This window comes from Lepidothrix coronata, unplaced genomic scaffold (assembly GCF_001604755.1).
Source record: "Lepidothrix coronata isolate B3197 unplaced genomic scaffold, Lepidothrix_coronata-1.0 Scaffold13, whole genome shotgun sequence".
Taxonomy (NCBI): Eukaryota; Metazoa; Chordata; class Aves; order Passeriformes; family Pipridae; genus Lepidothrix; species Lepidothrix coronata.
Window position 1 is genome coordinate 8,450,364 of NW_016690193.1, and position 11,691 is coordinate 8,462,054.

The 11,691-nt window shown below is 44.6% G+C and overlaps 1 protein-coding gene and 1 long non-coding RNA gene across 2 annotated transcripts in view; one reads left to right on the forward strand and one right to left on the reverse strand.

The window, feature by feature from the left end:
• Positions 1–294: 294 nt before the first annotated feature.
• LOC108492941 lies at positions 295–8,810 on the reverse strand. The gene is made up of 3 exons (XR_001873283.1): positions 8,740–8,810; positions 3,907–4,101; positions 295–445 (listed from the first exon to the last, which is right to left on the reverse strand). It is a non-coding gene; the product is annotated as an uncharacterized LOC108492941 (long non-coding RNA).
• Positions 8,811–10,233: 1,423 nt separating this feature from the next.
• The window catches only part of TLL1 (tolloid like 1), a 131,481-nt gene continuing 130,023 nt past the window's right edge, over positions 10,234–11,691 (forward strand). The window contains exon 1 of the mRNA XM_017805985.1: positions 10,234–10,651. Within this exon, the coding sequence (XP_017661474.1) occupies positions 10,429–10,651 (223 nt within the window). The 5' untranslated portion in view covers positions 10,234–10,428. The remainder of the gene's footprint in view (positions 10,652–11,691) is intronic.

Sequence of the window (11,691 nt, forward strand, 5' to 3'; positions counted from 1 at the left end):
TATTAAGCTAGTAGAGAGCATCCAAAGGAGGGCAATGAAGATTGTGAAGGGCCTTGAGGGGAAGCCATATGAGGTGTGGCTGAGGTCACTTGGTGTGTTCAGCCTGGACAAGAGGAGACTGAGGGGAGACTTCATTGCAGTCTACAACTTCCTCATGAGGGGAAGAAGAGGGGCAGACACTGATCTCTTCTCTGTGGTGACGAGGGACAGGACCTGAGGAAATGGCCAGAAGTTGTGTCAGAGGAGGTTTAGGCTGGATATTAGGAAAAGGTTCTTCACCCAGAGAGTGGTTGGGCTCCCCAGCACCAAGCCTAACAGAGTTCAAGTAGTGTTTGGATATACTCTCAGGCACATGGTGTGACTCTTGGGGATGGTCCTGTGCAGGGCCAGGAGTTGGACTTGATGATCCTTGTCGGTCCCTTCCAACTCAGCACATTCTGTGATTCTGTGATTCATATGAGCATACAGAGAGAAGAAAACAGGTTTAGGAAGGAGCAAAAGTAGTAGTAGAGGAGTTTCATTCAAATTGAAGACTGTTTGAATCATTTAGAAGTCACGATCTATCACTTTAGTATAGCTTAGTCTTAAACCAGGAATATTTCCGACTGGTTTCACTACTAGCATTTTGTGCAATATTTGAGTGTTTATATTACAAATTTTTCTAGTAAAAGGATTTTGATAATATGTATTATTGCATTTATCTGCAATGTCTCTCCTGCAAACCACTATTCATGTCACTCACTGAAAAAGAGAATCCACAGAAACACAAATTTGGCTATGATAGATGGAGCTAGGGGGTTTTTCAGATGCTGGAAATTAAGCGCACTTTTTATATGGTAAATGCAATTCTTTAACAAACAAAATTCATGTGAGCACATATACTTAAAAAAAAAAATATCTTACCGGTTGTGGCAGTTCTACATAACACTAAACAGAAGTACAAACATACACCTTGATTCTTATGCTTCACACTTGAAGATTCTGAGCTGTTCATATATTCAATGTTTTAAGCCTGTACTCATAAAGTAAGGGCTTCAGTGCCTAATCTGACAAGGGCATTCCTACCAGGAAACCCAAACCTAGAAGTCTGGAGAATGTATAGCAAATCTGACTCTTCAGAAAATCTATACTGCTTGTGCAGTGATACTGGACTCTGTATTAAATGCAACACAGAACTGTGCATGTGTAAGTGGTGCCTGGGACCTCTTTCACCCTTTTCTTGGAAGGATGACAATTTTATATAAATGCTGATTCCAGATCCTGGAGTTAATTTTGGAAGTGCTTTGCTCTCAGACTTTACTTTGGGTCCTTTATATTATGAGTATGTGTGTGTACAAGTATATGTGCCCACAATTGCCAATAACTATCTCTAGTTAGTTGTCTGTGACACATCCAGTATTGCAAATTATATAGCTTTGAGGTGAGGGGGTAAAAAATGAATTGTAAGAGCTTAGTACTCTAATTGTGCTGAAGGAATATTGTGTTGAAATGGCTGCAAGTTAAGCTCGAATTGTAAAGCATATGTATATATGTGTAATAACTGTAAAATATGTACTATTTACAGCAAATATTGTTTGTGTCTCCACAAAACTATCACCTTTGTGAGTGAAAGAGCATTCGTCTTTAAAATACAATATAATCCCTGAATTCTCCAGAGAGATCTTATTAATTATTGCTGCATGGTACATCAGTGACTTCTTTCAAAAGAAGCTTTTGCTGGAAAGTGTTCTATTGTAGTAAAGAACTGACAACAAACACAGTACAAATAATTTTGGAGAGAGCTGGATAACATGGATGCAATTAGTTTTGCCATAGACATTTTACAACACTAAAGATTAGAAAAAGGTACTAAATAAGACACCTTAGGTACATTAGGTATATTTTGGTTTGGTTTGGGTTTTTTTGTTTGTTTGTTTATTTGTTTTTGTTGGCTTTTTTGTTTTGTTTTGTTTTGGGGTTTTTTTCTGGTTTTTTTTAGGGTTTCTTTTTGATAGCTACACCATAAAATTCAGTGGGTATAATGCTATCTGTAGCTACCTGTGATAATGAAATGGAGGTTAGACAGTGTTGAAAAGGGTAAAAGTTCTGTGCTGTGTAGAGAACTTATGTAAATATTACCACAAATAAAACAACACTCATAACTACAGGACAATATTTCTGTCATTGATAGGTCTTGTATCATAGTTTCATACTGCTTTCTGTAAGACAATTGCCATTCTTCCTCCTGGCTGCTGGTGATAGACCTTATTTATTTTCAGATCAGTTATCCAGAGTTAGAAGAATACATTGTGTCTATGTAGAAACCCAATTAGGGCAGGGTTCCCCTATATGCTTTGATTCCTTACCTCCACTCTCAGTGTTACATGTTTTCTGTAGTAAGTGCCAGAGATAAGCGATAAATTACCATGTAAACTAAACCAGAGGTTTTTCATGTGAGCGGCACATAGGTCAAAACCATGAATCCTGTTCGGCAAGGTGCTGAGCTGCTCCATCTTCTTGAACTGAATGGAAGATCAAAATGCTCAGCAGTTTTTCAAGATCAGGCTCATTAGGGGCTTTTTTCTGTCAAAAATCATCCACTGACTCCCAGCTATGTAACAGAATGCTGAATACTGGAGGGTAAGATTAACCCTCTACACCTAGTCAACCTAATAACAATCATCACTTCGAAGTCTACCAGCAACATTTGGTCACAGAAGAACAGGTCTAGGAATAGTAATATCATTGTTATAGTTTATCACACTTATATTATCATATAATTGCCAAAGAAACTATGTTCACCAGCTACCAATATCTAGAATGATGACCCTGATCAGTTCCGATGCAAGTCAAACACAAGTTTGCTGTCAGCTTTGACAAGGAGCAACCTCTTACAAAGTTGAGGATTGAATCCTGAATGCTTTATCAACTTGTAAAAATAAACTGCAAACTCCAAAACAAACAGTTTTTGGCTGGCTTTTTTTTGCATGTTAGACAAAAAAGTAAACCAAACAAAATCAAGTTGGCAAACATTTAGATGCCAGTTTTTCAACTGGCAGCTTCTATCTATGCTCTGAAGAACTGCAAGCTAAGCTCTGCTAAGCTCAAAGCTCATAGACTTTGTTTTTTAATTAAGAGAAGGTCAGGATGTCTCCTAATATTTGGAATGCAGCAGTTTTTAGATAAGTGAATATTTAATATGACCTCTTACACTATCCTCCTATACCTTCTAGCTTTGAACATTGCTTTAACAATTAAGCTCTTCTGGCCCTGTGTTTAAATAGCTGTCCACAGCTACTGCAAATTGATTTATTGCTTGATGAGGATCAGGGATGCTGAGCAAACACAGAACAGTTTCTAATTTAAGTTGTGCACCACTGGTTTTGTTGTTGTTGCTTGATTACTTGTTTTAACATCAGTACATGTTACCAATGTAGTTTTGTTCTTCTGCAGTTTTTAGAGTATTAAAAATGGAGAGGGCATAACACAAATCATGTTATAAACACAGTCTGGTTGGGTATATAATATCAAAATTCCTTGACACTGTCTGCTGGTAGATATTGTTTAAGTTGCTTATATATCTTTCCTTAATTGTGACAATTTGATATAACATTTTCCATGCTAGTATCTACTACAAGATGATTTTTTAAATTCTTCTTCATCAGCCTTCTTTTTAGAAAGTTAGCTTAAATTATCCAGGTATTTGAGAATGAAACTTGCAAATAGATGGGTTTGATCCTAATTAAAAATCATAGCAGTATTTTTGGACGGGCTTTGGTATGGTCAGCCTGTAGGAAATGTTAAATCTTGAGCAGACTAGAAAGAAGGAGAGTATCAGTCCTTATGTCAAGAGATATATCCTTTTTTACCTTTAACACAGACAGCCTTGAATACATGCAGTTTTAGCAGCTCTCTCACCTGTCTCACCTGCAATGATATATCACATGATAATTTTGAGCTGTGCCTTGCTTGGATCTGGAACTTAATTGAGAAGAAGCAATGATTTCAGGTGCTTAATCCACCTCAGTTGTATCTGCACTATGGGGAGGGGAAGGTTGTCTCACTTGTATAGATGGGGAAGAAGGACTGATCTTGCAGCATGGTGAAGTCAGCACAAAGCTCCTGAGAAAGAATTAGGAGAAATCAGCAGTGGGAATGGTGGATATATTTTGGGACAGCAAAATTTTTTGCATAAGGAAACCAGGCCTGAGAAGTAACCAAGTGAAGAGATGGATGGAGGACAGCAGACAAGCAAAAATTGCCTGAACATCAGTGTGAGGGCTGGAGCAAGGACAATTTTGTAACTGGGAAATAAGGTCAAGGAGCAAGACCAATTTTGTGGTGCACACCTGCAGTAAAAAACAGACAAGGAAGGTGGATGTCAACATAACTAAAAGTTATATTGGGTGAGAAGACATAAGAGAAAGGTCACTAGATAAAGGGAATGAAAACAAAACAACAACAACAAAAAGAACCCTGCGTAGCTGAAGATGAATCTGAGAGTGAGAAATCCCAGAACAAAATTAAAGAAAAGTGCAATTAGGGCAGCTGGAACTGGGATACAAATCAAACACTACCGTTAACTGGATAAGAAAAATAAAAGTGGGATGAACAGCCAAGACTGAAGACAGAATGAAGACAGGCTTGAAACAAAAAGCCAAGATAAGGCAAAGCATGGACATGGGAAGCAAGCAGATGGGAGTTTGCTATTTAAAAAACACCCTCTCCCAGAGTTTGGAAGGGATCCCAAGATTCCCTCTTCTGCCAGTAATAACCATGAAATCCAGTGGTGAAGACAGACAAGCCTTTTCAAATGCTGGGCCAAACGCAGCACTACCTATTCATGTTAACAGGTACTGTGTTGAGGAGCCGAAGATTCAAAACAGTGGATGAATTATGTGAATATTGTTAAAGGTGAGGCTGTTGCTGGCAGGAGCCTGGTCATCTTTATTCTAGAAAGTGAAGGAAGCATTAAAGAAAAACAATTATGGGAAGAGAAGCAGTGTCCAAAATCTCGAGAGAGCTAAACAGTCCAAAATTTGTGTCTTAGTCCTTGCCTTTGCCAGCACGTTCCTTGATAAAGCTGGTTCAAGGCTTTCAAACTGCACTTCTTGCTAAATATTTGCTTCTCATTTTCAGATGCCTGAAAACTCCAGGGTTTGATTAGAGGTAGTTAGATAGTCAGTGAGTGATATTACTGCAACTGAAAGCAGTGGGAACCAGGCCTTGAAGAAATAAGCTTTTCTACAGTGCCAAGTCCTGACAGGTCTACAAGATATCAAACTAGGCAATCTATAACTGTTTTCCAAATGTAATATTCATATCCTGTCAAAATATCCCCTCATCTGAGGGGTGTATTATGAAACTAAAATAGTTAATATTTTTGAAGCCCATAAATACTGTAGCAACAAGCTCCATAAAATGCCCATGAGGAAATTAATAACTGTATTCAGAGTAGGATCTGAATAAATGTGTAATGAATAAAGCATGGGGCATACTTTCAAAAATAAAGCAGAAAACATAACATTGAAAGCTTTTTGTTAACTAAGCAGAGAGGTCTGTAGAAAAAATTGTATGCAAACATGCAATGAACAACTTTCATAATACATGAGTACATGTCAGAGAGAAGGGAGAAATAAGGTTTCTTAGGTGACCTCACTGTTGTTAAGATCATGAGTGCTTGATTTTTAACTTCAAAATTTTAATTTTAATTTATATAATTTACTCAGTATACCTTTATGATTGCATATATGTATGCTTGTTACTGTAAACAGTTTATTTGCTTTCAGCGTCAGTATTTCCCTACAGAATAACCGTTTGGAGAATGAGAAAATGCTTAAACATAACTTCAGCTGTTTCAGAAGTGCTCTAGGTACCTCAGAGACAGAGAATGTGGCTATCAGGAGATAAAGCACGAAGGTAACCAGCTCCCGCAGAACTTCTCTGTTTTAGCCTCCTGAAAAATCCCACGAGTCCTTGTCCCAAGGAGCTGACCCACCATGGTCTTCAGCCTTCAAAGCCTTAGGCATGTGCTGAGCTTGATGTTTGTGAATAAGCCCATTGTGTCCACCCACCTAAAACTCCACACTAGATGGAGGCCTAACCAGGAGACAGATAGCCAAAGAATGAGGAGGAGGTGTGAACAATGATATTTCAGATGTATTTTTTTTAGTTCTGTGATTGTGTTTGTCTTTTGTACATACTTGTCCTTTTTCAAAATGTTTTTTAGTTTGTTTGGGTGTTTTTTGGTGTGGTGGGGTTTTGTTTGTTTGTTTTTGGGTTTGGGTTTTTTTTTGGGGGGGGGTGTTGTATTTTTTGTGAGTATGTGTAGGAAGAGCTGGAAAGCCTCCTGCTTTCTGGATTAAAAAAAACCCAAAAACAAACAAAGAACCAAAACCACCACCACCACTTTTAATGTAAATGCATTTACCATTATCTGTGTCCCTGTAATATATCCACAAATCAGGAAATTTAAAGGGAAAGGGAAAATGCTTGGAGCTTTGTTGTTGCTGTTGTTGTGTTCCTTTGGTTGGTTTCCTTCCAGCTTAAGCATTCTGTCTTCCTGGCTATGTGTTCGTTTCTTTGGAAACGGCTGTAGGATGGATTTTTGATTGACTGTGTTGTCAGATGGATTATCAGAGTTGTGAGCTTTTTGGAATGGTAGACATGAATGTGTGATAAGAAAAAAATATTTTGTACTTAAAATGTTTCAAAATTTTGCATCATGAAAGAAGTTAGGTTGAATAATTAAGAAGTTAATTAGGGAAAAAGATGGGGTTTTTAATGTGAAACAGTTTGGTTACTAGGAAAAAAATTCTCTTAATATGAGGAAGGCTTTTTACTAATGTGACTGATGGGAATATTAATACCTAAGCAATGTAGAATAGTTTCTGCAGAGCTGCAATGCTTATTTTAAACAGTAATTCTAATGTGTAGTTGCTCTGGATTACAAGCAGAAAACAGCTTTTACCCTGACCTATACACACATTTATTTGTTACAGCACTTATGTGCCCAGATTTCTGCATGACTCCCATCTAACATTTCTGAATTTGTTTCCTGTCTTAGTCAGGGCTCTGCATGGCCAGCTGTCTTCAAGACTGTGAACACTTGCTGCTGCTCTGCCAGTGTTGATGATGCTGAGGTCGGGGGCAGATTGAGGCTGGGAGTGACGTCAGTGCCTACCTTGCTGGGAGAGTTAATCTCCTGCTGGAGAGGCTATAATAATCTCCTCACTTGGGAGACTGGCATGTTGAGGACTGTATGTTGTACATTCCTCTACTAGGGCTGTAAAGCAATCAGCAAAGTCAGTGTTTCTAAGGCTCTTTTGACAAACATGTGCTTGCTAGGCAGAGATTGTTTCTTTTTGGGATAGGGGTGCCTAGGCACATGAAAGAAAATTAACTTTTTAAAGGTGTGCATGTATGAAACAAGACCAAGTAAAATAACAAAACTGGGTTACGGAGATCCACTATGTCAAATGAGCATGTAATTTGTAACACTGCAAGGTAAACTGTCTCCTTTGTGGACATTAAAAAATAACAGAAACTAGATTTCAGATTGGATCAGACTGGTTTCTTTACCAAAACACAGCCCACTAAACCGTGACAGTATGCAAGCATATATAGTCATCAGCTCTGACACTGCTCTGATGAATTGACAAGGAAGGATCTCTGATAACTTCCTTGGAGTCAGTTCCAAGTGTCTGAGGTGGCTGGTTACAGGAAGTACATTGAGGAAGAGGAGAAACGAGCAGACCACAAGTTTCTCAGGCTTTTCTGTCATCTGGTGTATGGTGTTTTTTGTGGGCCTTATGAAACCCAACAAACTGAACTGCCGGGACAGAGAAGAGTGATTCCTTAGTGAAGGCTGCACCTTTTCAGTGGCAGCTACTCATTCCTTGGCTTTCAACTTTGAAGCAACAAGACTAGGTTAGGAGTAACATGAACACAACGTGGATGCCAAAAATGCAAGGAAGCACAACACATGGATGCTTCAAAGACAGTGATGCTACCCGGTGTCAGACTCCTTAATATGCTCTATTATTAAACTGTTATTAGCTCTGCCTTAACTGACCTTTCCAGTTTTAATGGTATGACCCGCCGAGAGTGCCTATCTATAGCAACACTAACCCTTCATTCGCAGAACGGCAGGGGCAGACGCACCGTCTCCGGGCAGGCAGTACACTTTTTGTCATTTGAAAAGAGGCTTTGCGCCTTGCTCTCCCCACGCCTCCTTCCCCCCGCCCCCCAGTCTCCCAACGCCTTCCCCCATGCCCCCCGTTTTTGGAAGCAGATAGATCTTGACAGCGGCGATAGAAAGTTGTGCCCAGTCCCTGGATAGCTGCGAGAGCAGGCTGTGCCTACCCGGAGTTTGCATAACTGCTTTCGCCGTGCCCCTCCCGCCCCCGCGGTACCTGGGGCGGTCCGCGCCCGCGGAGCCAAGGGGCGCGCCGCCGGCTCTGCCTGCCTTCTTGGCACAGGCAGGAGAAGGGACTATCTCCGGATTTCCACCCCTGCCACAGAGGGAAGGTTACCGGGAAGTGCTGCGAAGAGAGCGAGCCTGTGCTGGCTCGGAAGTGAGAGAAAGACGCAGTCACTTCTCCGCGGCAGCCCTTTCAAAAGTCCGTGTTAAATGTGACACCCCGGCGAAATGGCAGCAGAAGAAACTCCCCTCTACCCACCCCTCGTCGTCCCCCCCGCCCTTTTCCATGGAAACTCGTAAAAGGAGGAGGAATAGAGTTTGCTACGGAAAAGTCTCACCTTGGTCTGAAACAGTTTCAGGCGTTTCTGCAGGATCGGAGCTGCCCTTCTCGGGGGAGGGGAGGAGGCAGGCAGGGAGATCTCTAACTACCTATATACATTTCCCCCCCCCCCCCCCCCGCTTGATCTTGTTTTATTCGAGCAGCACGTATCTCCACCCCTCCTCCCCCTCCCTCTCCAGGTTGATCGGCTGAAATGAGGCTTTGCGCGCTTATCCCTTCTCGGGCTTTAAAACAAAACCCGGCCCCGCGCAGCCGGCGGCGGCTCGGGGCGCCTCGGCTCTGAAGCGCGGCTGGGCCGGGCGAGGCGAGGCAGGACACCGCGGAGCGGGGCGAAGGCTCCCGCGGAAACTTCGCTTGGAAAATAAACCTCCACCACTCTCCTGGAGATCCACGTGAGAGAAGGAAAACGCGACTGCAAGATCTCCGCGCTGCTGCTGCATGCTACGATTTTACTTTTTGTTTGCATTGATTGTTTTTTTCTGTTTGTTTGTTTATTCTTACTTTCATTTTGGAACCGGTTCCCGGTTGCTTGGCTGAACTTCTGGAGACCAATGGACCTTTTATATTGCCTTCCTCTGTTTTAAACAAACTGTGGGCGCTTAAACTTTTCTCTTTCCCCCTCCCCCTCGCTCCTTAACCCCCACCCTTCAGCTCATGGGGCTAACACTGCAAAGCAGCCGCAGCAGAGGGGGAAATACACAGACACTGATTTATTTTTCCGTCTCCTAAATTGTAGTTAATTCTTCTCAACACCCATTCTCTCGCTCTTTTTTGGCTGTCGGGTGTCGATCTGTGCATTGTTTTATCTGATCTCGATCCTTTTGTTGTTGTTGTTTAAATGCAATGCACTACTTATCTAGAGAGAAAGCTATATGGAGATAGAGGCGTATAGTGAACGCGCGTGTTTCCATAAGACACACTATCAAGGGAGCAGATCAGAAGCAGCCCGGATCCTGACCCTGACTGTATGAATAAGTAAGCAGGATGCTGACGACTGTGTGTTAGTTGCCTGTAAGGTTTTTGTAAGTTAAAGGGGGACGGAGGAGGGGGGACAGACCAGAGACAGAGCTGAGAGTGTTTGTGCAGAGGGGGGCGAAGCTCTGACACTTTGCTCACTCCAGCATAGCTGCTGCCTCCCATCACTAGAGCTCCGCGGTTTGCTGTAGTGCACCCTCCCTCCCCCACCCCGCCTGCTCCCTTTTCTTTCCTTCCTTTTTTCTTTCTTTCTTTTTCTTTTCCCCTCTCCCCGTGGTAGTTTGCTGATGTGCAGCCCGGATCCATCTTCTGGTAGCGTCAGTGGGACCGGGGTTGGCGGCGCGGCGGGCGCGCAGCAGGGCGCGGGCCAGGCGCGGAACGGGACGCGGGCAGCAGCCGTCGCCGCCGCCTCCTCCGCGGGAAGTTTGGCTGGGGTTTGACAGAGGCGAGGGGACGCCCTGACAGACAGGATCTCCCAGCCTGAGTCCACTCCCTGCGCCCACCCACACACCCGGAGACTTTTCCCTGACGAGAGGGCAGTAGGGGCAGCGACGCTCATGCTCCTCACTCTGTGTCGCACCCGTCTGACTGGGGCTACCTAGAGGGCACCGTCTCTCGGAAGAGCCCCCAGGTGGAGAACGAAAAAAAAAAACCCAACCCCTCCACAAAACCTGTGATTCCTCCATCCCTTACCCTCCTTTCCCAAGCCGGCATGGACAGCCGAACCGGCCGCCTAGTTCACCCGCCCCCTGCCCACCACCTCTTCGCCCGAGGGAGGATGAAGATGCTTTGCTGGAGGATGGCACTGTGGTTGGCCGGGTGGACTGTCTGCGGGAAGCCTTCCTGCTGCTCTGGCCTTGATTATGACTACACTTACGATTTCACTGAAGAGGATAAAGCCGAGGCGATAGATTATAAGGATCCTTGCAAAGCTGGTAAGTGACTTCCACGTCTAATGCAGCTCCCCGCCCCCTCCCCAGATGGTGACTTTGTCTAGGCTTTATTTACGGCGGGAGTGGGTGAGGGGGGGAGTCCCGGTCTCACCTGCTCCCTCCCAGGGCAGCTGCGGCGAACGCAGCTGGAGCCCGACGTCCAGCTCCCTCACCTGGGGAAGTACCTAAGACCTGCTTTTCCGGGACTTCCCACTTCCCTACCGCTTGCGGCTGGGGTGGGAGAGGGGCGCGGCGGCGGGCAGGGCAGGGCAGGGCAGGGCAGGACCGTCCGCCACCGCTCCGCGGGCCCGGAGGCGTCGAGGCGGCCGCGGAGCCCTCGGGCCACGCCGCCGCCGGAGCCGCGGAAGTTGCAGAGAGCATTGCGGCCGGGCTTAAAGGTTTCGAGGCGGGACCATGCCCCGCAGCACCAGCCGGGAGCACGGAGCTGCCGGGTCGGGCTCCACCTGAGGCTGGCGGCTTCTCTCGGGGCCCTGCCCGCCCCCGCGGCGGGAGTGGTTGCCACCTCCGTTTCCTTCTCGCCTTCTTCCATCTCAACCTGTCGACCCCCCGGCCGGGCACCCCTTCCCATGGGCCGGGGCGGACCCGGGGCGGGCCCTAGGCGCCGGCCGCCTTCTGGATATGGATATGATAAGTGAGGATCCCGAGCGGTAGGGGATGCGGGGGGCATGATAACTGTTTGCTGGTGTTTCAGCTGTGCAAGCCCACGCGTCCTTCTCTTATAACCCGACTAGGAGGTGCTGCGGTTTGGTGTTTCACAGCGTGTGCGGTGGGGCTGCTGCGGTGCTGCGTGCTCTGTGCCTGACCCAACCACTCCTAAACTGTGAGGGAAGAGCTGAGTTACAGCCTATTCTCACTTTGCAGAGCAATTGAGTGGTTTTCTAGAACGTTTATTTTACTGATTTAGGACTGCAGTCTCCTTAACGCCAGGTACAATTATTTACCCGTTAAAGTTATCAGTAACAAGAACTGACCTCAGGAACCAGGTTCACTGGTATTTCAGTAGAGAAGTGTATCTCGGTGAT